This window comes from Diuraphis noxia, unplaced genomic scaffold (genome assembly GCF_037042655.1).
Source record: "Diuraphis noxia isolate RWA-SAM2 unplaced genomic scaffold, SU_Dnox_SAM2 contig0001, whole genome shotgun sequence".
NCBI classification, from domain to species: domain Eukaryota; kingdom Metazoa; phylum Arthropoda; class Insecta; order Hemiptera; family Aphididae; genus Diuraphis; species Diuraphis noxia.
This window is the reverse complement of record NW_028301711.1, coordinates 25,622,093-25,649,995: the sequence shown is the minus strand read 5'-3', so window position 1 is coordinate 25,649,995 and position 27,903 is coordinate 25,622,093. Positions and strand designations below refer to the sequence as shown.

General features: G+C 28.0%; 2 protein-coding genes across 2 annotated transcripts; both read right to left on the bottom strand.

The window, feature by feature from the left end:
* Positions 1 to 117: 117 nt before the first annotated feature.
* Positions 118 to 22,914, bottom strand: Fancm (FA complementation group M). The gene is made up of 19 exons (XM_089215734.1): positions 22,614 to 22,914; positions 17,434 to 17,523; positions 14,767 to 15,126; positions 14,518 to 14,672; positions 14,265 to 14,432; positions 13,872 to 14,044; positions 13,556 to 13,792; positions 13,332 to 13,409; positions 13,051 to 13,216; positions 12,893 to 12,978; positions 12,720 to 12,827; positions 10,513 to 10,638; positions 10,221 to 10,427; positions 9,872 to 9,980; positions 9,568 to 9,744; positions 4,224 to 7,195; positions 2,317 to 2,513; positions 1,643 to 1,757; positions 118 to 689 (listed from the first exon to the last, which is right to left on the bottom strand). The coding sequence occupies exons 2-19, from the start codon at positions 17,505 to 17,507 to the stop codon at positions 480 to 482; spliced, it is 5,718 nt and encodes a 1,905-aa protein (XP_089071860.1). The 5' UTR covers positions 17,508 to 17,523; positions 22,614 to 22,914; the 3' UTR covers positions 118 to 479.
* On the bottom strand, positions 19,677 to 27,903 carry LOC149060381 (uncharacterized). The gene is made up of 4 exons (XM_089215735.1): positions 27,709 to 27,903; positions 24,944 to 25,141; positions 21,341 to 21,538; positions 19,677 to 20,209 (listed from the first exon to the last, which is right to left on the bottom strand). The coding sequence occupies exons 1-4, from the start codon at positions 27,886 to 27,888 to the stop codon at positions 20,075 to 20,077; spliced, it is 711 nt and encodes a 236-aa protein (XP_089071861.1). The 5' UTR covers positions 27,889 to 27,903; the 3' UTR covers positions 19,677 to 20,074.

Genomic DNA, 27,903 nt, shown 5'->3' with positions numbered 1-27,903 from the left:
AGTTTATTTATTATCACATTAAAACTTGAATCAAAACGTCAAGTACGGGTATCCGTTTTCCATTATATCATGTTAATAATGACAAATAAATATATAGGTACAACAAATAAATATGTGTTTAAAAAATTTAAAAACAAACATTTATTTTAGGTATAATATGATGTATAAGAGTAATAATATAGGAGGTGTGTGGTGCAGTCAAACTACGAAAAAAAAATTAAATAAATAGAAAACCTAAGCTATAACCGATCGCGGTACGCAGTCAGTCGTGCCTGTGATTCGTCGTAATAGTATACAGAGTTACGAGATCACGGACAAGTATCGCAATTTCCGGTGGTCGGCGAGGCGGCAAACGGTAGGTACAGTAAAAAAAACGCTACGAGTAAAAATGAGCGAAAAAAAATAACGAATATAAAATATATAATATGGATGCGGATACCACCGACGAGATTACATCTGGTATTCGTCGCCCGCAGTGATCAACTGAAGTCCAGCGAAGTCTTCGCCCTGCCGCGCTTCCGGCGGAACTGGTGGACGGGGCTGTCGTCGCTACTGTCCGTACTTCGCGGCGACAATACTATGCGCTTCCGCTTCCGTGACGGCCGTTCGTCCGACGTCCGATGCTCGCTCGTGTTGGTCGTCGACAACGTGCTGTTCAGGTCCGACGCGTCTTCCACACAAAACGAATCCTGTATAGACCGAGATAACGGATATTGATTAACACGATTACATTGAGTTAAAATAATAACAGGTCTCATAAACCAACGCTGAACATAATGATAATAATACGTATTTTAATGGATATAATGGCTAACGGCGGTCCATTAAACGCCACGATTTATATAGCGACCAATTAATCTTGATCATTTATCATACACATTGATATTATTTTATGTCAATTAAACTAATCAATATTCATGTGTAAGTATGAAACTATAATTTACACTCAATTACTACGTTCATATGATGGCGTTAATACGGTTTGAAATTAAATCGGTTTTAAATTCTGAAACTACATAGTGCGACCGTTTTGACTATTAAATCAAACGGTTTACATTTTAGATTTTGAGCGAAGCGATGAATGCATTGATTTTACACTGCTTTGTTATTTTTTTGTGTCAGTTTACATGATAAGTTGTCGAAATAATGGTTCGATTTTAAACTTCAGTATCTTTTCCGGTTGGAAAGTGAATCTATTTGCTGCGTTGAGGCGGTCAAATTTTGAAATTCCAAGTAGTTTTCAAAAGCACAGGGGAAAACAAAAAAAAATTCTGAAACGAAAGTAGACACATTGAAATTTTCACTGAATTTTTATATTGGCATTTTCTATACTTGATAAATTTTTTTAAATATTTCAAATTTTTTAATGTTATTTAAAATATGTCAAATTTTCAATCTTTTTAGTCTTTTTATTTTAGTCTAATATTAATTAACGCTTCAGAGATTAAATAAGTGTTTTGCTTTACATCGAAAACAACAATTAAATGCGATATTTTTTAATACAGAAAAATAAATCTTTTTATACAAATAAAACAAAATGGTTTTAAGTAAGTATAGGTAATCCGAATATTTTGACATGGTTTTATGTGTAAAATTATATGCGTAAGCAAATAAATCATCTTAAGTGTAAACTATCAGTTACCTCTTCGTAATTATTATCCACGTTCCTGTCGTCCATCTGAGAATAAACGTCGATGTTAAAATGCTGTCTCGTTAGCTGAGGTATCTTAAAAACTCCGCGAGTATTGGCCTGGCTCCTAAACGATAAATATTCAATTTATTTTAAACAAATGACTACTTATTTCTAATGGTTTGTATGTAGTGTTATTCGATATTTATAAACAGTGCGTTCTGATCGATTTATTAATTTATACGATTTAAACCCAAGAACACTATCTAGCGTAAATTTGGCTGACATAACTCGCTAAAAATTATTAAAAACCCCATCAGAAAAATAAATAAATAATAATCAACTTAAAATAATGAATTTTTTATGAAAAATCGTATAACAAGTATTTAAATAAAATCTTAGGACAAAAATCAAAAATTTTAAATGCTTACGAATAACTGAAAAAGGGACAAAATATTTTGAAAATGATAAAATGTTTAGAACATTTTAATATATAAATTATTATAATGTATTTGGTCAATTTTAAGAAACTAAAATTATTCATATTTAAATTAATCACATTTTTACTACCACACTGACAACACATTATATTAAAATGTATGTTTATTTGTACCTACGCCATACACCCTATATTATATCACGGCTTATAATAATATTAAATATAGTAAACACTGAGTGACGCATACTTGACCGATTGTAAATACTGTTTGGTCATACTCTTCGAGGGATCGGACTTTTCATGATCATCATCAATGAAACTGGAATCGAAATCGTTTTGGTCATCGTCATCATCATCGTCGTTGTCTGAGCTAGTCTTGCTGAAATTGGTACCGTCGCCGTAGCAATTGCTGACATCGGCTTCGTCATCGATAAACAAGAGTTTCTACGTCAAATTAAATAGACACGAAATGGAAAGTCAATAATTAATTTATTATAAACATATTTTCCATATTCACCAGGAGAGAGATGATAAAAGGTATAGGCTAGTAGGTAGTAGACAATAATAAGTTCCTATAATGAATATTATATACAAAGTGTAATTTAATCAATAAAAAAGAAACGATTTTTGATTTATTTTCCTGTCAGTTAAAATTTAAGTAGGTCATTATTAAAGTTTTCTTAATTTATTTAATTATTTTAATCTACTTCTGTAGGTTAAAAAAATGCATACTAAAAGTATAACATCTAAGATATAATTTAAATTATAGTGCCCATCCATATACAGTGGACACTGCTTATAAGACTCACGGATATACGTAAGGTTCAGTCGCTTATTAGACTCAAAATCGTCTGAAACGGCTCGGGCGTATCCAAATACATTATAAAAAATTTGGTTGTAAGACTCAAATTTCGTAAAAAAAAATGATAACATTTTTGATTAAAATTTAGAAATAAATTAGTTTTCATGCTTTATAATGTGTGTAATGTGTATGTACAATAAATTTTATTGCATTTCACATTTTTCGCAATTATTGTTATTGTAGTGTGTTATAAATACACTCACGATTACCTGGCACAGTTATCGTAATCGATAAGGTTATGGTATAAGGAGAGCTGTTCATTACCAAGGTAATAATTTTAATATACAATATGAGTACGAGCAATATATTTTCGGAATATTAGTTTATAACTCAAAACCAACCAAAATTACAAATTTTTTTCACAAATAAATACATTTTATGCATCTTTTATACTTTTTTATTGATGTATGTAATAATTTTTATAATATGTATAATAATTTAATTTTTTTTATCAGAATTTACAAATTTATTCAAATAATAAGTATGTAATATGTAGTAAAATATTAAAATTAAAGCGAAATATGTAGTAAGATAAAATTTATAAATATGTAATTAAAATTTTTTTTCCCACTTCGCCTATAAGATTCATTCGGTTATAAGACTCAGTTTGTACTGGTCCCAAAGTGAGTCATAAAAGCGGCGTCCAATGTAGTAAGTTTTAAGTTATTACCAACGCATCGTAGGTTAGGTTTATATTTTATTTTCAAGTATTTGTACAGAAAATTAAATATTTTATCAACATAAATCTAAGAAAAAACATCGAAAATTGTAATATATATATAATATATATAATATAATATAAATGGTTTTAAACATGTCCTAAAGTACTTTTTACTAAAAATGTATGTTAGCGAATAGCAAATATTATAGATTATAAATTATTATATTTATTATATATATATTATTACTAAGGCCAGATTAAAATGCAAAATGCATGATTGTTCGTGAAGGCCCAGGCAATTCTATCAAGTACAAAATTCGTATCTACATCATAGAATAAAAAAACTTTTATTTTTCATTTTTTATAATAATTTTTAGATAATTTTGTTGATTTTTAGCACATATTCATACATTATATGTATTTATAAATTAAAGGAGATTATTCTGGTTGAATACATTCATTGCTATTTTTAGAGAAATTTTAGTTAGTTATTAGGACATTCAAATCAAGGCTCTACTCGTCTACTCATTGTAATATATTTAGCCTTACACGGGAATCTCCCAATTTAATCGAAGCGACTGCTAACGATGAAGCCAGTCAAATAATAATCATTAATTATTAGTATACTGACCTTTTTCGGTTTCCTTCGGCGTTTTTTCTTCATACGGCGGCGCGGGCTGGTAGTATTTTCGACGCACCCGTAGCCGACGAAAGCGTCAGAGTCACTGCTAGACGTCAACAAAGAGTTGACCTTTCTAGTGGTAGTGACTGTGGTGGCCAAGGTGGTGACGGCTTCTTGTCGTCGTTGTTTCGGGTTCACGGAAACTTTAGGAGTAGACTGCGAAAACTGAGGACGCTGCCGCTGACGATTCGGAGGATGTATGGGCGACATGTCGGCTGGACTTCGGCCGGTTTTTCTTTTCAACTCCAACGCCGTCATCGAACCGCTGTCAAATCGTCGTTTGTTCCCTGTCACCGGTGAGCCGTTTTCGACTTTTCGTTTGAACATCGACACTGGCGAGGCGATATTGACCTGTCGTTTATGCGCAACCAACGGCGAGCCGTTGTCGTTCTGTCGTTTGAACTCCCCCGAGGTGCATTCTTTGTCAACTTGTCGTTTCAGTGCAACCACCGGAGAGCCGTTGTCGACCTTTCGCTTAGATGCCGCCGCGGTGCATCCTTTGTCAACTTGTCGTTTCAGTGCAACCCCCGGCGAGCCGCTGTCGCTTTTTCGTTTAGACGCAGTCATGTTCCTCTTCATGCTCAAACCCGGCTTAAGCAAATCAACTAATCGTGCAGCTTTCATGATGTTGAATGGCATCATGCCGTTGTCGTATGATTGTGTGGAGTTACTGGCGCGCTTGGTCACGTCACCCTTAAGCGCCGGTTTCGTTGCAGAAACGTGGGAGGATAATGGAAGACTGACCGCGGCCGTCGTCCCGCTGCCGTCCCGTTGATTCTTAGTGAACAAATCCACTTTACTGTTGTCCCGGTGTTTTTGCGTGAAAACGTCTGCATCACCATCATCCGGCTGTTTCTGAGTGAAAATGTCTGCATCACCGCTTTCCGGCTGTTTCTGAGTGAAAATTTCTGCATCACCACCGTTCCTGTGTTTCTGCGTAAAAACGTCTACAGCAGCATCACCGTCATTGTTGTAATCGATGAACATAAAATCCATGTCTTCGTCGTCGTTCAACTGCAGCAGACCATTGACGCCAGCACCTGATTTCGAGACGCTGCCAGTCGGAATCATGTCTTTTGCAATTGAACCACTGATGGCGGATGCGGTTGCGGTACACGATGAGCTTAGTGGCGGCGATGACAAGTCGATGATTTCGATGGGGCGGTCAACACGAACATGACCCGTCAGTTTCGTCTGGGTAGTCTTCTTCGGCGGTCTGCAACTGAAAAATTCTTGAGAACTGTTTAAGAAAATAACGTCGTCATCGTCGTCGTCAACCCAAGCATCCGAGCCAGGCAAACCATCCGTCACTCCGGCTTCTTTTGCTACAGTCTTATCAGTGTTGTCTTTGATGTATTCGTCGGCCCGTTGGCTCTTGAACAGTGCATCGTAGTCGACTTTACCCAACGTTCCACCACATACGACTGGACTTTTCCGGCCACCGTTTATGATCGATCGATTGACGTTCGATAGTTTTGAGGATGATTTGGTGCTTTTTTCCTTGCAGAGTTTTTCGGAATCAATGTTCTCCATCAATTTGCCATTTTTATCTTGGTCATCATCGACGTCGAGTAATACGCGATCGACTGTATTCGACGGCCGAACTCTGGGTGCTATTTTTCTCACCATGAAGTCTTCAATGTACCCATCAGATCTTTGGTTCTTGTACAATACACTGAAATCCATTTTTCCGGTTGACTGATGACCGGATTTAACAGCCTTTTTCTTCCCACAACATACGACAGGACTCTTTCGGCCATCGATGGCAATCGATCGATCAACGTTCTGTCGTCCGACGGAAATGTTCTTTTCCATACAATTATTGGATCTCTGAATCTCTGTAATCTCAAACATTACTTCGTCGTCAATTTTTCCCTCATGGCACGTTTCAATTTTTTTAGCACCGCCACTAATGACTGCTGCCGAATGATCCATTTTAGGTCGTTCAGAGACGATTTCTTCGGTGTACTTTTCGATGAGCCTATCGGTCCTCTGACTCTTGAATAATTCTTCGAAATCAAGTTCTCCCGTGACTTCATCATCTTCATCTAGGTTATCGTCACGTATAACAGTTCCAGTCTCAATATCTAATGAGGAATTGTCGTCATCTACGTAGTTTACGACAAGATCGTTCGAACGACTGCCATCGTCGTTATCTACAGAGGGCGGCCGTACTGAGAAACTCGTATTCTTATTCATGAAATCGTCGGTTTCAGCCAGTTGACTTTTGAATAGATCAATGAAATTGAGTTTTCTCGTATGAATGTTTTGGTCGGGTTTCGTATCGTGACTGTCACCACAAATTGCCGATGTTTGTTTACCAATCGGTCGCATGACAGTCGAGTGGTCTATGTATCCATCGAACATGTCTTCGGAGTCTGTATTTTCCGAATAATTGTTTATTTCACGAGCTGCAGATGTGCTGGCTACCTGTGAACTACCTTGTCGGACATCAACACTAAATCGGAACGAACGATCGGCGTTTTTCTTTGGCTGATCGTTTTCATGGACCGTGCGCTCAGTACTGACCGACGGACCTTTAAATATTTTACAAACGCCAGTTTGCTCCATAAACATGCCTTCTGTCGGTTTGTCGTTGAAAAGTTCAACATCACATGTGCCACGGTCAGTAAAAAAATTTAAAAGTTCTAAAAATGAGCTATTCAACACAATAGCATTGGTCTGCATGCACGACTTAAGCCATTTGTTAAACGCTTTTTCTTCGTCGACAAAGCGTTCCAAAGTCTTGTCGGTTACACCATGCGAGTTGATTTCGGGTGCGTTATAATAGCAATCATTTGAATTATGTTCGAAATCTAGGTCGGTATTTTTTTGTTTGAGTTGTCCGATTCCTGTACAGCCATTTTCGTTTGTATCAAACTCGACGGTTTTTCGTTTTTTAGATCTCTTTTTCGGTTTATCTAAAACAAGTATTCAATTTTACATACAACAATATATTTTTCTTTTTAATTACTAATTTTGTTAGAAAAATTATTAGTAAATATAATGTATAGCCTAATATTGTGGACTGATTCTCTAAATGGAACATACGTTAGAGCCAACGAATGGTGAACAAATGTTATATCGAAGTACAAAAACACACCAAGTTATACAGCGCAACTAATTAATACTCTGCTGATTTTTGAATAGTGAATACTACATATCAAAATAACACTAAGGTAGAAGAAATACAAATTTTTCATTAGAAAATATAGTCACCTATTTGTTGTTTAGTACTATCAAAATTAATTATCTACACATATCTCAATAGCTCATATGCAAAAAATAAGTATGGGTCATAATAAAACAACAATGTAATACCCAGAACCGATTAGATTATTAAGTATCAATAACCATTCAGAGATAGTGAGAGTAAAGATTAGGCTGTTATTATATTAATATGAAAAGTTTTAATGTTACTATAAGTTGTTAATAAATACAATACTACTTTTCATTTGATTTATATTCTGAAACAATAAGATCTTATTGTCCAACAATTATTAACGTATAATAATTATATATACAAGGTATTCAAAAAAATTAGAAATGCTTTCATGACTATTTGCATATTTTTATACCTACATGACTACATATAGCAATAATAGATGAAACTGCTGAAAATTTATTAGGTAAAATATTTAACCACAGTATTAATTATATCATATCATTTACCACCCCTAATAATCCTAATGACTTTTTCCAAACTTTTTGAACACTATATAAAATGTTTTAAGATCAAAATTAAGTCATTACATTTGACATTTATTAACATTCACACGTGAAACAAATAACAAAATTTCTTTAAAAAATAAGTTAAATTATTTTTGTATAACTTATTTAATTGACAAAATTTTATAATAAAGAGTTACTTATGTTTTTTATAGTAAAAATTATATATGTTTATATTTTTAAGATATTACTTCTAATTTCATAACCATGGTCCATAACATATTATACTACAAGAAAATGTACACTAATATATCCTATATTGTAAGAAATTTAATTTGAAATATATCAAGTATCTTAAAATAAATTGTTGAATGTATGTAGAAAAACAAATAAATTTAGCACAAGAGTAACAGGGTTTAGCCTTCAGCCTTTAGCCTGCTACTTAGTAATGGGCCTAACTACAAGAGATATACAGTGTACAGGATGAAGAGTAATGTGGTACATCATGTATGTAGATGATAATAAGGAAAAATATGTTGAAATAGTTTGATCATGTTGGATGGGTAATGAGAGTGGCTATAAATGAATGTAGAAGCAAGCAGAAGGAGAATAATATTGAAAAAGATATGGATAGATAGAAAATAGAATGACATAAAAATAGATGATGTGAGTTAAGAAGAGCTAAAGGACAGAGGGTCAGAACCTTATGGAGATGTAAGACTATGGTGGCTCACCAAATATAATTTGTATTGAAGGGTAAAAAAAGAGAAGATGAAGAAGATTTCAAGTATATTAATGATACTTATAGTTATATATGATAATAATTAAAAACTTGTTACGGAACTTTGTTTGGAGACCCTTAATTATTAAATAATAAATAATAATATTGCAATTATTCTATTATTTATAACGTAGGGCTCGGAAGTTATTGCAATTGCATATTTTTTTGTAGGGTATTACATTTATTGCTAAATAAGCTTGAAGTTAGTTTCAGAACACCATGAATAAAATATTTAAAGTTTATAGTGCATATTTTAGCATATTTAGTGATTCAGAAGTTTTAAAAGTATAGGTATTTCTTAATTTGATTACTTTTTAAAGCATATTTTATCATTAATGAAAAATAATTAATTGATAATTTGAAAATTTTAAGTTTTCATTAGGTATTAGGTATTATTATATCAGTATTTTTAAATTTCTAGTACGATATAATTTATTAATATGTGTACACTAGAAATAGTAGAAATATCTTCTTCAAAAATACGATTAATTCTATTTGTATACTATAACTACCATTTATTCATTTTAATTAATGTATATAATACCTGGAAATAGTGTTTAAAAATTGAAAATAAATATTTACTAATATTTGTATTATTTTAACATTTTTGTACTTTTTAGTACAAAAGGTACATACAATTCAGCAACCTAAGAGTATTAACTATGAGTGTAGTTATTATTATTAATTACTTATTAATATGTTACATTAAAAAAAGTGTATATTTTTAAAGCATATTTGTACTTTTTAAGCACATAAAGTCTACGCATAACTCTTATATTCAAGATGTAATTGTAATTTAATAAAATAACTGATGATTTATGGCATGCTGTCCACGACTTATACCTATATGGTTTTGAAAAACATCGAGTCCATCTTCATTTACTTCATTTTGACCATCATTAGGTTCTACATAGTTCATAAGATTTTCAACTGCTTTTCTCTTCCCTTTATTTTTTTTCTTTTCTGGAAAAAGCTCTTCTGGTTCTTTTACATGAATCATTAAACATTGTGGATGGATATCTAAGAACATTGAACTTATTTTAATTAATAAACCACAGAGTGTACTTATTTACAAACAGTAAGTATTATTGGTTTTAGGCTTTAGCACATTTTTTAATGATTATTGTTTAAAGTATAAAACACTCACGTTTTGGCACCAATCTTGGTCCTTCAGGAGCTAACTTAGAAAGTATTGCTTTGTTTTTCAACATTTTGATTACAAGTGTTTTACTCGAAGAAACACTAGAATTGTATTTCTAAACATAAAAATATAATACATTTATTTAGATAATCATTCTTTCATATGTTTTATACTCATTATAGTAATATTTTAGCTTAGGTATTATCTAAATTATTAGCACATAAGGAAATTGGTAGACAACTACTGGCTTCCAAAATTTAACAATTTATTTTACATGCAATTAGTAGTCAGTAACTGCACACAAAGTAAATCAATTAATCAATAACATAAGCATAATATTGTATAAAATATTTACAATTTGTTCTTTTCCTTCAGTCAGTAAAGTAATACATTTTCCAGATCGTTTACGTCCAGTTCGGCCGAGTCGTTGTACAAATTTTATTGGAGATTTGTTAGCTTCCAAACAAATTATCAAGTCGACTTCTCCAATATCCAGACCTTCTTCAGCAACACTTGTAGCAATTAATACATTGAAATCTCCGTTTTTAAACCGACTCATCACCTGTTCCAAAATATTAGAATAAGTAGTATTTTATACAATGACTATAAACTATATTATGATAAAATAATTTTTTATCTTCATTTACCTCCAATTGTTTTTTTTGTGGCAGACCACCTTTTTCTTTAGCAGATTGACCAACAAACATAACAGGTTTAACAGACGAACCAAATGTCTTTAAAAGTTCAAATACTTCTACTACAACCAACCGATACTAATTGAATAATAACAAAAATAATTTTAATAGGTAACATAATAATGCAAACTTATTTATAGCATATTATATAAAAAGGGTGCTGTATAATAAACACATTTTGGATTCTGAGCGAAACGATGAATATATTAACAATAATTTGCGTTTTTTTTTTTTTTTTTTGTCGGTCATTGAATAGTAAAAATGCTTTGATTTTCTTCAACAATAACTTTTCTGGAAGAAAAGTGAATCAAGTTGGTACTCAGGAAGGTTAAAAGTCAAAAATATCAAATAGTTTTCAAAATCAGCAGGAAATACAAATAAAATATTAAGGAAAAATATGAATTTTTACACAAAATCGATTTTGGTTTTTGGTGTAATTCTATAACAAATGACCATAGATACAAAAAATTATCTTTTACACTGGCACTTTCTATATACCATAAAATTTTCAAAATATTTTGAATTGTTTTTAACTGTGTATAAACATTTTTAGTTTCCAAATATTCTAGTTTTTTTTTTCTATAAGTGTTAATAAAATTTATTCATTGGGTAAAAATATTACGAATTTAATAAAAAGCTTCTAAAATATTGTCACATTATCAGTTAAAAAATATTGAAAATATAGTCACAATATTTTTTTTATAAACATTGAAAACTTGAATTTTGACAAAATATGTAAAAACCATGAAAAATTGTAAATTATTTTAAGAAATTCATAAAAAATGTATCTAATTAAATCTATGATTTGAAAATTCAATACAAATTTCTTCATAAGTCTTCAAATTCATTCACCTTCATAAAATGATATATGTTTACTGGAAAACCAAATAAAATGCTTGAAGTTCAAATGTTTACATTGGATATTTACTCAATTTCTTATACAACAATTTTCTTATTTTGCTGTTAAACAGATTAACTGTGAGTACTTGAAATTTTCATCAAATGTTTATTTTATAATTTTCTATGTATGATAAAATTTTCAAATTATTTCAACTCTTTTTTAGATATTTATTGACATTTTCAATTTTCAATTTTATTTAGTTTTTTATTCAATAAATGTAAATAAAATTGTGTTCGTATATTATATTACACTATAGTATAATGTCAGGGCTCAGATTTTATAGTACTAAAATAACTGAAATATGTGCTTTATGCCTGAAAGACCTGAAAAACACCAAAAAAATTTTATTCTGTTCACAATTTTAAAATAATACCTACAATTCAACGATTGAGCTAAAATATATAAGTACAACCGGTACCACCAATAAAGAATCATAATTACTTAGGGTTTGATAAGTCAATTGACTGGACTACAATATAGATTTTATATAAATAAAAATGTGGGTATTTCCTACGGAATCAAGTAAAATAAATTAAAATATATGAGTAACTTTTTATATTTTTCATACCATATTATATAAAATAGATTCATGTAAGTACGAAATAAAACGTTGTATTATGCGAATTATCAAAAAATAGAATCTAAACTTGAAAAATAGCACTAAAAACCTAAAATGCTTCAAATATGTAAAAAAAAATATAATAAAATTTCATATTTGGAGTCTCTGATACATAAAACAAATGTATTGCTCACTCTGCTATTTTTATCTGTCCTATAACAATTAGCAAATGCTATAAAATCCGAGCCCTGATAATAGCAATTGGAAAATATTAAAAATACAGTCTTTTTTTATAACCGTTTAAAGTTCAAATTTTTACAAATTTACTAAATTTAAAATTTAAAAATTATGAAGTTGTTAATAATTTATAAAATATTTAACATTTATAGTTAAGGATTGAAAATTTTAAACAAGGTTTCACCTACGTAGTCCATTCTGGAATAAAACAATCTAAATTTAAACAAACACAATTTTTTTTACAATGTAACTAAATTTTTTTTTCGATACAATAACGATATAATTAATATAGAATAAAATATTCTTAACTGACAAACCATCTCTGCTCAGAATCATTTTTCGTATACAATGATTATAATATTATATCATTGAATTTAAATTTAATACCATCCATTACCTACTGTAACCTGCTATACAACAGAACTATATCCACTTAACCACTTTTTAATTTTAATAATTTACCTGACAGAATATTATTATCTTGCTACTTGCTTCTACATTTTCGCTTCCAAAATAGTTTTGAACAATTTTTTTCAATTCTAATAGTTTGGGGTGACTCCAAGTCAAGTCCTATAAAATAATTTTACTTGAAAAATAATCTAAAAAATTTTAATGATTTATTATAACTAAATTACCTGAGAATTTAATTCTTTGTTAATACCGTGCAATAGATTTTGAAAGTCAGCATCATTTGATAAACATTTATGATTTTCTTTCATTTCTAAGTAAAATACAAAAATCAAACATAAAATATCATTAAAACATATTATACAACATTCAATGCTTTAATTACCTAACGATTGTAAATAAAATACTTTGACACCATAAATTATCAATAATTCTAAAGCATATGCCAGTGACATGCATATAGTAAAATCATTTATTAAACTACCAGTAAGAGATTTTGGCATATCACGGGCATTATTAGTGGTCAAAAATTTTTGCTTGGCACTGAATATCTGGAAAAAAAATACAACTTGCGTTAAACTAAAAAATGATTAAAATATTATTATTATTATAAATATTAAACATACTTTGATTTTAATATTACAGTGATATAATCACCATACTTACTTGAAATTTTGTTAAATTAGCAACATTTCCATTTAGGGCACGGTACTGTTTTAAACGTCTTAAGTATTTATCATAAATCTGAAATAAATTTTATTAAAACAATACACTATAATACGTGGTTTTATAAAAACAAAACTGTAAAATTATATTTTTTTTTTCATGATTTCTATGTCTATTTCTATTTTGTATAATATCATAAAATTATAGTCTAATATTACTCTAACCATTAAAAATTTAGTTCGTATATCCAAGATAGTATTTGTAAGTTTCACTGATATACATTCAACATCCTTTTTATTTGTATATTTTGCTACATCAGGAGATTCATCTGTTCGAAACTCTAACTTTGATATATTTAGATTTTGTATCACCTCAGTGACCGCTTCTACATTAGTTCCAGGAGTAGCTGATAATCCGACAATTCTAATTACTCGGTTTTCTTCAGCTAAACGTTTTAAGACCTGTAAGAATACAAAACAATAATCAAGCTGATGTTATGATTATTTCAATTTATTAACAGTATTTATAATATTTAATAACCTGAACATAAGCATAATCTTTGGTAGCTCGATGTGCTTCGTCCACAATAATACATCTAAATGTATCTGATGGACATTTATTAAGGCTCAAATCATTGGCCAAAACTTGAGGTGTCAGAAAAAAAACTCTATATTTATTCCACGCTAAATATCTTTGTTCAGGTGGGATATTACCTAGAATTGAATTAAGTTTTATTAAAGTTTTTAATATTTTTATAAAAATATAATTACAGTTGGTAAACGTCTTAAATGAGATTTCAATTAACTAAAACAATATCATGAATAACCAAAATAAATTACCTCTAAAGATTCTTAAAAATGTTATGATTTCAATTAATTAATCATTTTATTTTTATAACTAATAATAAAATACCCTGGATCGAACATAACTAACCAGTCATTTCGAATGTTGTTTCCCTAGGAATACCCATTATTGAGTGGCAAGCTTCGATTTGTTGAGCAACTAATGGTCTTGTCGGTGCCATAAATATAATTTTACTCATTGGATACCATCGGTAAAAATTGTACATGACCACCGCAGCTATAAATGTTTTTCCCATGCCTAAAGTAATATTTAAAATAAATAAAATAAAACTCAATAATTTAATAATTTACTAAATAAAAATATATTACACATAAAAAAATACCTGTAGGCAAGCTGACAAGAGTATTATGAAATAAAGCTGTTTTGATGATTCCCATTTGATAATCTCTGACTGGAAAATTTGAAGGATACACATAATGTGAACCTGAGGATAAATGAAACCCATTTGCATCTGGTTCTTTATAGAAAATTGGTGGTCTAAAGAATGAATCAAGTTTTTTTTAACTAATATATTGATAATATAAAATTAAAATAATTAAGAAAATGAATGTTAAGGTTTTTAGTAACTTACGAACTGGTAATGCTGACATTATTCTGTACTGGTGATGAATTTATTTCAGCGCTTAATTTATCTGTTTGATTTTCTAGTTCACTATTAGTTTCTTTCTTATTGCATACTTTATCACTTTTAGGTTTCGTAAAAAAATGTGATAATCTACTTTGGACAGTTGAACATTTCTTAGGCGATTGGCACAAGTCTATTACTACTGGTGGTTCAACACTACTTAGTTTAGGTACAGAATTTGAGCAAATAGACTGTTGTGGCACTTTGTAATCTACAGCTGTTAGTTCATCCTCAACAATAGAGTTTACAGGAGATACTTCATTCTCAGCAATAGACCGTAATGGTACTTCCACTTCATTGTAATGTCTAAAAGACAAAAATGTGTTAATGAAAAAACAAATTAATTTTTTTATTTTGATATTTAAGTATTTAACTTAAGAGGACGCTACAAAACCATTTGTTGTCTCCGTCTTACAGGTGCATAACATAACAAATTTATGCTCAACAGATCCCGTTTAGCTCAATTAGTTTAAAAATTAAAATGAACCGATCTATTATGAAACTTGATGCTAAGAACATTATCTATGTTTGTACATGGGTTTTTTACAATAATTTAATTTTGTATCAAGTTATGCGTAAATAAAAAAGCATAAATTAAAAATTCTCATAACTCATTTAAAAACTAAGTTATCATAAAAGAACCCACATAAAAATACAGATAATGTTCTTACCATCAAGTTTCATAAACGGTCAATTTACTCTAATTTTAAAGCTAACGTGAGTTAAACGTGATCTACTAAGCCAACCTGCAGCCTACCAATGGTTTATACGTGGCCAAACAGAACTTATTGAATTGATAAAAAAATTTCAAAATTAATATAATTATTAAATAGGTATAACAAAACAATCAAAGTGTGTCCTATACATTGAGATAAGGATGATTATGTTTTTGATATTTTCACTATTTAAGTATATTTTATAAAAATTTTGATATATTTTATATTATCACATTTTAAACAATATATAAATGTATTTTTACATTTTTTTAATCCCTGTTCCATTCATTTCAAATTGCGGCCTGCTTAATAGTTTAAAATATTTTATGTGGCCCAAATAAAAAAAAGATTGAGTATGACTGTACTAGTGTACTAAGCATAAATTTACCATGTTACACACTTGCAGTGTTTGAAAAGAACGTCGTTCATGAACGCACGTTCACGCGTTCACGTTCATATATAGTGAACGATACGTGAACGTCACTCGTTTTTTGCAAATAGAACGTGAACGTGGAACGACGTTTATATTTTTAATGAATTTGATCAATTTTTAAGACGTTCAATTTATTGACCATTTAATAAATATTATATGTATAAAATAATTAATTATATTATAATAATAATATCTTCATTTTTCCCATTATAATTCCTACAATATTTGTTTAATTGCAAAATATATTCCAATGTCCCCGGCTAGAAATACAACAATAATATTATGATTTCCACGAATTTGTAATAAACCTAATCGATTTATCATGAATAGGTGAAGTGTATATCTATTATGGTGGACGGGGATCGTGTATAGGCATGGGCTTTATCGTTGTTTATCATCTGCATCGTCGACTATTGAAAGTTAATTACTGGGAATCACAAAACGACAGTGACTTGTATATTTCAAAAATGTGTCAGATATTAAAAATTAATTCAAATACTTTATAAATTGTATATTATGCTCTAAAGTCAAAATTATGTTTATTTTTTGGTTAAGCGTATACGTTTATGGGTTTTTAATTTTTATATTGACTGCAGACTAACGATTCATAAAAAAAAAAAATTTAATGAACGCGACCCCAATAACGCGTTCGTTTTTTAAATGAACGTGAACGTGAACGCGTTCGTTTGAAAAAACACGAACGTGAACGTGAACGAGTTCCTTTTTTAAGGACTGAACGTGAACGTGAACGAGCTCATTTTTTTGGTGAACGTTCCGAACACTGCACACTTGCAAGACAGAGACAACAAATATGTGTGTAGCGTCCTCTAAAATGGGAATTAGCCCAATAGTGCAATATATAACACATATAATATAGATAAATAATTATTTGTATGTATTTCATGGAATGGAAAAAATATAATTAATAATTATAAGATTTCACAAATTAAACTTATATAACTGACATTAATCTATGGTATAAAATATTAATGATCACTAAAATAGGTGGAATGCCTAGAGAAACACTGACTAAGTGACAATTTCCATTTAAAACCCCTTAAAAGTAAAAACAAATTTAAAATAAATATTTTTTTACATTTTGATTTAGGGTGGAGCTATGAACAATATATTATTTGTATAATATATATTTTTTGTATGTTATATTCATTACCTTATGGAACAGTAGGTAAAAAGTAAAAACTATAATAACCTACTCAATGATTTGGTACACTCGACAGCTACTACCTATTCTGTAGAGCAAGTACCCCAGTATTTTCATTTGTGCAACTCAATTATATATTAACTGCTAAATTTAATACATTATACTAATATATGAATACATAATACGTTACTAAAAAAATATGGGTAACAATAATAAAGAGATATTAATTAACAAACTATTATTTCAATTATCAACCTAACAATTATATAATATATTTAATAAATGATGACGTTTACATTTACCTTAAACTTTCTTCTAATATAGAAGCTAATATTTCATCATCTTCGTCTAAAAATTGGTCATTTGTGTCAGTCATAACAATGTTCAGTTCTCTGCAAAGAAAAAAATTTAATTTAAAATTTATAATTATTTTTAGTAATCTAGATAAATAAAATTATAAATTCACAAAAGGCTAAAAAAAAAAATATATCATCATTTTGATCACTTTACAGAAAATATAATCATGTCATCAGATTTGATTTAATTTTTTAATTTAATAGAATATGAATTTTAAATATTTATCCATAAGAAAAAAAGACATTTTAAAAATATGTTTATTCAATATACGACATAACTTATAGATAATAGATATTATATTATATAATTATAAAATAATATTTAAAAATACTATATAGATTATGTGTATAAGAATAAATACCTATAATATTATATATATATATATATATGTGTGTGTGTGTGTGTGTGTGTGTGTGTGTTATCAATCCCATCCCATGCATTTGAGGATTAGGGAAGGGTAACAGAGAAATTCCTCTACCTCAGAATTTTTTTATAAAACTTTATTAACATACATACCTTTCTTAAGTCATATACGAGTATTACATAAAAAATCTAATGACTATTAGATTGGTATAAAGAATTGAATATTATACTTTCATAAATTTGAATCTAATTAATAAAATTTAATAAATCTCTATTTTCCCCCAAAGACAATTTTACTCACTCACCACAGACCCCAACTTTAGAAAATTGTCGTATATGTTGTAGATGTGTATCAATCAATCAATTAGTTTTTAATTGTTATTAGTAGTTTCAAAATTTCATTTTAAATAAGCTTTCACACTTCATGAAATGAAAAGTTTCAAAAATAAATTATTTTTATTTGAAACACACTTTTAACAAGTTGAGATTGGATTTTGATTTCCAATATAAAATTTCGGGGTCTGTACTAAATGTATGAATATAAAATGTTGTTATTTATTTTTCTTGCATTATTCAAGTTCAATTGAAAATTAGAATCCAATACAACGTTAAATTAGGCCATGATAATATATTGGATAGCGTCAATTACAATATGTGTCAATGTGTAAAGGAGTGTCTCCACAGAAACGCACAGCCGTACGAACGGATTCATACGTCGTTTGGTCGTATTTACCGTACGTTCAAAGCCATGCAGTAAAATCAAAATTCCTTTGATGTACCGCTAGCCGAGCGAATAAGTCCACATACGTACAAATGGTGTTTATATGCAAACGGGACTTGTCTCGACCAGTTCGTATAGTCGTTCGTTCAAACATACAAAGCCGTTTGTTGCCATGCGTTTCTGTGGAGCACCTTAAGACAATAATTTGTAATGAAAAGTAATGATAATAATAATCTAATCCCAGCAATCCCTATTAAATATATATGTACTAATAAGTAATAATTACCAAATATGCATTTAGAGTTGTTAAATATACAACACTGAAAAATTGTTCAAAAATATAAACCTATTACTTAGTCAATAGAATATAACTAAAACAATTTACCAAACTATATACTTTTTTTATAAATATAAATTATCAAGTATTAAGGAATAAAAAACAATTATCTAAAAATCAGTAAGTTGTTAAAAATTGTACACATAAATACTTATCTATGTAAAAAATGAACAATGAACATTTATAACCTAGTGCACTAATGTCGCATAAACACGATAATTTAAACAGGGCAATCCTATCAAATTCTAAAACAATTTGGATTAAATTTTAATTAAATTCATAAGCATGAAAAAAAAATTAATTTATTATATTATTAGCATTGTTTTTATTATTTTATACAACACGTAATAAAAAGACCTGAAAATGAAATAACTTATTTTAATTAATATTTTTTATATATTTAACTTATAGCCACTTGCACTACCTGTATAATAATATATCATTTATTATTTTTATTATTTAATACAATAATACTAAAAATAAAAAACAAAAATCTTGTCATTTTTGAAAAATTCAAAATAACCAATTTGTAAATATAGTTTTTAGAAAAATGTTTATTGTAAAAACATTAATTATTTAAGTCATATTGTAATGATTTCTTTATTGAAATGTCGTTATTTTTGTTAAATGAAATGGATCCAGTTGTAAAAAACATTTTAAACTCAAAAAGTATATACTTTTTATAATAATTTTAAAGTAGGCACTTGTAAAAATCTAATATTTTTCAGTTTGTCCCCCAGTTGTATTAGAATACAAAAAACTTTAAATGGATAAATATTTCTTTTAATTACTAGTAAATAAATACATATAAGAAAAATAATTTACAAAATATGCATTGTTATTCTTAACACTAGATTCAGTCACATAATTTAACAATATCCACAATTAATTTTAGATAAATAAATAAAGTGGAAGTCAATAAAACATTAAAAAATTCTAATGTTCTCAATTTTTAGTTTTAAATCTCAGTACATACATGTAAGTTGTGTTACAAAACAAAAGAATTATGATTTCTAAGATATTCAAATTCATATCTATAGTAACAAATTTAAATATTTTGATTTGATTAAGATATATTTATTAAATCATTTTAACGACAGTTAAAATAAAATATTATAAAATGGTTATAATAAAATGTTTTCTTTAAATGAGTGAATGAGGTTTCTTAAGAATCTTTTTTTTTTCTGATAATACTGCTTATTAGAGGACGAGTAGAATCGGTCAATGGGACTTGCTTTAATCCATACTTAGAGATTCCATCACGGATTTCATACTCATTCAGGTCATTTGTTGAAGTGTCCTAAAAACAATATATATATTTTATATAAAATTGAATACAAAAATGTATTATGATTAATTAAATTATTAAATTTAAAATATTAAAGATAATTTTAAATGGATTAAAATGCCATTATAAGACACTTAGCGAACTTCCAAAAAAAGGTCTACCACTATTTTGCATTTTACATAACTATATAGCTATATAGTATATAGTATACATATATGAGTATACAATGAAACAGAGTATTGTATTTCACTATAGCTGGGATATTTATGATTTATATTATATAATTATGTTTATAATTATGATCATTAAGTGTTAATGTAATAAAATCAATATTTTTATAGCATATAGGTAAGAAAGAAAGTTGGTTGAATGTTTATGGTGTATCGGAATAACTTCAACTAGTTTAGTGCAACTACCACAGTTTATTTGTAGACTATGGGCCACATTTTCTAAGACAATTTTATTGATTTTATTTATCTTATAACTAAAATGTACTTAAACCTTTTCAATGACTCCAAATCTTGTATGTAATATCTTTTAAATTGGAAATCAATATTGTCACATTAAAATTATTTTCTGATTATTTATTCAATTACTTTTTAACTATTTTTTATGTTTATTTAATTTATAAAACATAAATATCAAATGAATTTTTCAGTAAAGATATTTTGGAAAAACATAAATACATTAAAGTAAAAATAACAGTTTTTATGAAATCTTAGTCATTCATTTTTAATCAAAGCTATAAAGACAATTAATTAAACTTAAAACATAAGTACTTTATTAATATACTTCACAACTACAGTGCAATCACAAGTTAATGAAAGGATTTGCCTAAATCTCTGACTAAGTCGAGTGTACAAAAGACAGGTATGATAGTATAAGGTCTATTCTTATTGTTTAATATACAAACAATACATATTATTTCCACAACGGACCTAAAATGTATATATAATGAAAAAGTGCAGACAATATTATGACATAAATAAATATGTTTTTGGAAATATATTCAATAATACAATGTTATAAGGTAATATTCAAAATATCTATGTATATTAAGATTTGCATAATAGTGATTAAATAGTAACTTAAAACATAAAATAATAATTTTAAAATTAATAATTTGTAAGGAAATATATTTACCATTGATTCACAGCCAAGACTTGTCAATTGATTGTTTTGTTCCTTTTTTGAATCCTTTTCTAATTTCAAGAGTTTCTTAAGCAGAAGATTTCGAGTTGTATTTGTAATTGGCTGATTTATACCAAAGTGAGCTAGTCTAGATTTTAAATCAGCATCATTTAATGCATTGCTTGATGACATGATTGTATAATCGTTTGTCTATTAAAAATGAATATATTAATCATATATAATAGTTGCATAAATTAAATATTTAGTTACTTACATAAATTTGTTCATTATAATTAATTAAGTTTTTGGAATTTATCAAAATGAATACCTATTTATGTGAATAAAAAACACAATCTAATTTGACAATGGAAGAATACAAAATATTGATGGTTATCACAAACCAAATTATGTTGAATCAATTAAAATAATTTAAACTACTTAAAAGGTACATATTTCAGTTAAACCGTATTCAATTTGTTGACACAAAAATTAGTTTAATATAATTACAGGTTAAAAGAATGAACGATTATTGTACTCACTCACTTAAAAGTTAATCTCATTTGTATTTAAACCACATATTAGTGCAAAAAATCAATCATAAAATCGCGGGATGACCATATTTGAAATAATACAGGACAAACAATTTTGAATTAACTCTAAAAAAATACTCTTTTTATAAAATTTTTTAAGGAGAACTCCCACTCAAACCAAAAGACTAGGATATATAATAACATTAAAAAGTAGGTGCAGTTTCAGTGAAGATCTTTGAATGCATGATCACTACCTGTTGTTTAAATACTACTTAATAAACCACAAACAAAATAAATTTGTATTATAAATTAGTAAATTACATACCTAATCTAAAACAAGAAGGTATCGCCAATTTTTTTTTTTAGTACCTACCGTAAATTTTTCTGGATCCACACCTATCTTTAAGTATTATTTTGTTTATGAATTATGATGTGCAAATATATCAAGAAACCCAATGAACACTAGTGATAAACATTTCACATTTTGAGTATTAAAAGATAAACATATACCTGCACCAGACATTTTCATAATATTTTTTAATTCCATTAAACCTATTTAAACTAAAATTCATAAATGTTATGAACTTGCAATGTAAAAATTGTTAAAGGTAGGTATGTGACATAGTGATAAGTGAGAACTAACACGTCGGATTTTAACACACACCAAACGATTTTGATGAAATCGCTATTGAATGACAAAACGTTTGAATAGCAAGCATACATACAATCATGATTTATAAGTCAAAGTAACTTACTTTTCAAAGAGCAATATTGACACAAAATAATTCAATAAAACATCTAACGTGATAAATAATAGGTAAACGACGTCATGAACATAGTATTGATATTATCCAGTATGTGGTGAAAACAACTTGAATTTTAACTATCTAGTATCAATAATAGACTATGGTATTATACACAATCCGATTTTGTGTATAGAAACAACAAAAACAAAATTCCACGTAAAAAATCAAAAATACATTTTACCGCGATTCACGAACGCCATATAAACGACTAAACAAACATTTAAATTTGACGTAATGAATGATAAACAATTGTTTCTTATCAGTTTATCACACTAAAGTACTTATGGTTCAAACACATGATAATATAATAATATAACGATCTTGGTTCAACTGTTCAACAGCAGTCAGCAATCCTGTTAAGTATTTGAGTAAAAGTATTCAAAATTTTTTTTAAGTACTGAATAACTTTTTAAATACTTACAGCATACAGTATTTTGAATGGTATTATAAATACATTTTTTTGTATTTAATACTTATTTAGTTATTTGTAAACAAAAAATTATCTTTCTAACTTTAACATCTAGCAGCGTGATTATTGCGTAAAAAGTAAATTTTGTAAAAATAAGGCCTTTCTTTTACAGATTTTTGCAAAAAGCATTAATTTCGGAAATATATTCACAAAGTATAGATGAATAAAAAAGATTTTTTTAATGTTTTTAAACCGATATTTTTGGACAAAACGTTTTCCAATTTTTAGTAAATCTTTTTTCCTGGATCACCTTGAAGGCTTGAAAGGGTTTAATTGTGTTTGGACATGTCTACATTCATAGGTGTCACCTGGAAGGGTGGCAAGGGGGACACTTAAAATTTAAATGAGCAATGCCCTCTTGGTATTTTGTAGAAAACTTTGAAAATTACAATCGAAAAAGCATTTTAGATTTCTTAGAACTGTGCTATTAATTAAGTAAATTTTAAATGATTAATTATAGATAAAAAATCAAAATCAAAATTTATTTGTTCATTGCCAATAATTCATAATAATTGCCATTACAATAGGTACATCATGTCAACAGTATTCAGTTCGAGAATGACATAAATCAATTATTTTATGAAAATAATAATAAGTGTATTTGTATAAAAAAAATACATGATAGTGAAACTACTGCATTCTTCACTACACTTATATTCGATAAGGTATATTATGTATTTAAGTATTACTGGTATTAACTATTAAGTATACATAAAAAATTTATTTATATTAAATCAAATATTACATAATTATAGTAGGTATATTTATTATTAATTCTACAGAAAACCTTAATGTAGGTTAATTGATATTTTAAAAATAATAAAATAAAAAAAGTGAATAGATTCATTAGATTCACTTTCCAACCGGAAAAGCTACTGAAGTTGAAAATCGAAGCATTATTTTGACAACTTATAGTGTACGCTGACACAAAAAAAAAACGCACAACATTGTAAAATCGATACAATCATCGCTCCGCTCAGAATCTAAAATCAAAATTTTCACACATACATAACTGTTCATGAACAGTTATTCGTTTTCTCAATTCTAGTATTACAATGCATGTTTCGTAACAAATTAAAACCAAAAATTATAACAATAATTTTATTAATATAATTATTTTTTCATCACCAAACTTAGTAACAATCTACCCCCCTAGGATTTTACCACTCGGAGCCCAAGCCCTCCCTGCCCCATGCTATCCTAAATACATCACTGATTTTATATAATAGTAATTAAACACAAAATTAAATTTTAATAATAATTTTAAAATTATCAATTTGTATTGAAATGTATTTAACATTGACTTTTAGACAAAGTCGATCAATAAATAGTTTTGTTCCCATTTAAAGTCCATTTCCAATTTCAATAGTTTCTTAAGCAGAACATTTCTAGTTGTATTTGTAATCGGAATATTTATACCAAAACTTGCTAGTCTAGATTTTATATCTGCATCACAAAATTTATTGCTTGATGACATAACTGTATATTTGTTTGTCTGTTAATATTAAAATCAATACTTACATTAATTATGTACATTTACATCATAAAATTTTAAAATTCAAAAACTCATAAAATTAACGTAAATTGCCAGTAAACATTTTTATTATTTAAAAAAGAATAATTTATGAGATTCTTACGTTAGAACTTCTAATGTTGACTATAGAAAAACCAAAATAAAAATGTTAACACTTCTCAATTTCTGTGTATTTTACGATTTGTATAATAGTAATTACATATTAACTTAAAACGGTTAAAACATAATATTTAATAATAACTTTAAAATTATTTATTTATATAGAAATCTATTTACCATTGATTCATAGTCAAGTTTTGTCGATTCATTGTTTTGTTCTTTTTTAAAATCCTTTTCTAATTTCAAGAGTTTCTTAAGCAGAAGATTTCGAGTTGTATTTGTAATTGGCTGATTTATACCAAAACGTGCCAGTTTAAATTTTAAATCTGCGTCACAAAATGTATTGCCTGATAACATAACTGTATATTTGTTTGTCTGTTAATATTAAAATGAATACATTAATGATGTACAGAGAGTAAACATTAAACGTTGTTTGAGATTATTCAATATTCTTTCTCAGAGTCCCACAATTTAAATTATATTATTAAATAGTTAAATTCTGTTGGTTATTATGACATAAAAATACACATTTTTATGGCGTTTAAATTTGTTGAACTTGATAGACATGAGCTGAATAACTTTTTTCGAACAGCAACTACTTATTTTAACTACTTACTATTTTTCATCTAATATTTTAATGAATTTTTAAATTTTAACCATCTTTCTAAGTCAAATATTGTATTGACCAATTTACAATAACTTAACTAAAAACTGCAAAATACGATTTTCAATTTTTTGACTCTAAAAATAACTATTCTAGGATTGATGTGGCTTGACATTTTAACCCTTACTCATTTAGGTGATACTTCCACGTTATTATATAATTTTAACTATTGTATAATTTTCACTTTAATTTGCGTATAACTTAAAACTAGCAGAAAAAACGTAAATATGTATGTTATTTATTTTGTTGACTGGGCCCTAGCCCTGGATCCCCACTACATGTCTAAGTCCGGTGTAAAGCACTTTTATTATGACATAAAAAAAAACTAGTAAAATATTTATTTTAATTAAATAAAAGCTTAAAAAGCTAATTTTTAAATATAAAATTATGTATTGTTTTAAAAATGTATGGGGTAGACCCATTATTGTTTTTATTATTATTGTTTCTAGAGAACAGGCTTTTTCTAACATCAATATTTAATAATTTAACTTCTGTGTTAAAAAGGGCCTCTATCTTCCGAAGGCACTGAGTTTCACGCTACGCCACTTTGTAGTACATATTATTATAAATTGGTTCTCTTAGAATCTTAAAAAAAAAATAACATATTAAGTACCTAATATTTATGACTTATGTTCTTTGAAATTAATGATTAGGCAATGGTAATAGGCAACCATTTATGCATGTGGGTTGTCAGTACTGTTGCCTATAGCCCGAAGCCTCATAGAAAAAGGTCCAGAAATATTCACGATTTTTCTAAACTTGCTTATAGAGCACGGTTGTAGATATACAAGTCATACTGGTTGGCGGTTGCACAACTTTATGAAATAAATGAAACCTCTCTGATAGTTGCATTTTCATGAAAAAGAAGAAGAAGTACTGAGCACTCCCTTTCTGAAATATTTTTTGAAACATTAACTTAAGGAATCATGATCTGTACGACAGTTTAAAACTTATAATTTATAAAAATTATAGTTTGCAGTTATGGTTCATTCTTCATTACAATCTAGTTCTTCGGGCCTTATCGGCTATCGCATGACATACCACATATTGAACGGTTTATGTCTTTTAAGCAATTTAATATTAGAGTAACCAATAGTTTAAAAAGTAATAAGTTTAAAAATATTGAATATGTATACAAGTTTCTTATAAGTTCTTATCATAGCTATTTAAAAATAATAACGTTATATAAGCACAATTGTTTGATATTATTAATATTATTGTTATAAAGTAAATTAGCCTGTACGGCTGTATAAATCAAAATGTATATTGCATATTTATTACAAATATATCATTATATCTGTATTTAGTGGCCAGTACCTATTATTTTTTATTTGTATAGTACTATAGTTGTTTTTCACAAGTACCTATTGAGTTTGCCAGTACAATCAGAAACAAAATTCTAGAAAAATTTAACTTGTATTACAATTACAGCTACATAATGTGCAAATTTTACTTTGAATGTTAAACATAATCATGTCAACAACACCATTAGTTTTCTTAATTTATTTTTTTTTTTTTTGAATAAACCCAGCCTCTAGAAGCATGTGTTAAAAAGATACAGTTTTCTACCCTTTAATTTATTTACCTACTCATTAATATAATTCAACTTTGTACTTGCAAATTGAGTAATTAATGTTTGTAACATACTTTAATGAGGCTAGGGGCCTAATGAGGCTTAAGAATTTTTAAAAAAAATTTCTAAAATGTTTACTACAACTTAAATTTCAATATTTGATGATATGAAAATTTCTGTTACCAGTCCTATTAATATGAATTGATATTATTTTATTCATCATCATTTGTGATCAAATTGATCAAAATTTAAGAAAATTTCTTAATGTCATTTAATGTCTTCCGAGTTCTGACTATATAAATAGCTCAAAACGATTAAATAAGAAAATATTTCAAAAAATTTACCTTATTATATGGAAAATGCTTATATAAATATTGGTGAAAGTATCTACAATTATTAGTTATTGGTACATACGAAATAAATAAAATCTATTTTTGCAAAAATTGGTCTTGCGTAAGAATTACCATTTTATTTTCCAGATTCTATCAAAAATTACTTGAAATTTTCAATTTAGACCTCTCAAAAGTACCTACTAGATTCACTTTTCTAAAGATGCTGATGTTGAAAATTAGAGCATTTTTACCAAATTCTAATGGCAACAGAAAAAAATACACACAACATTATAAAATCAATGCATTAATTTGCTAGACTCAGAACCTAATATAATAATTTTAAAATTATTAATTTGTATTGAAATATATTTACCATCGATTCACAGCCAAGGCTCGTCAATTGATTGTTTTGTTCCTTTTTAAAATCCATTTCTAATTTCAAGACTTTCTTAAGCAGAACATTTCTCGTTATATCTGTAATTGGCTGATCTATACCAAAGCGAGCCAGTCTAGATTTTAAATCAGCATCATCTAATGCATTGCTTGATATCATGATTATATGTCTGTT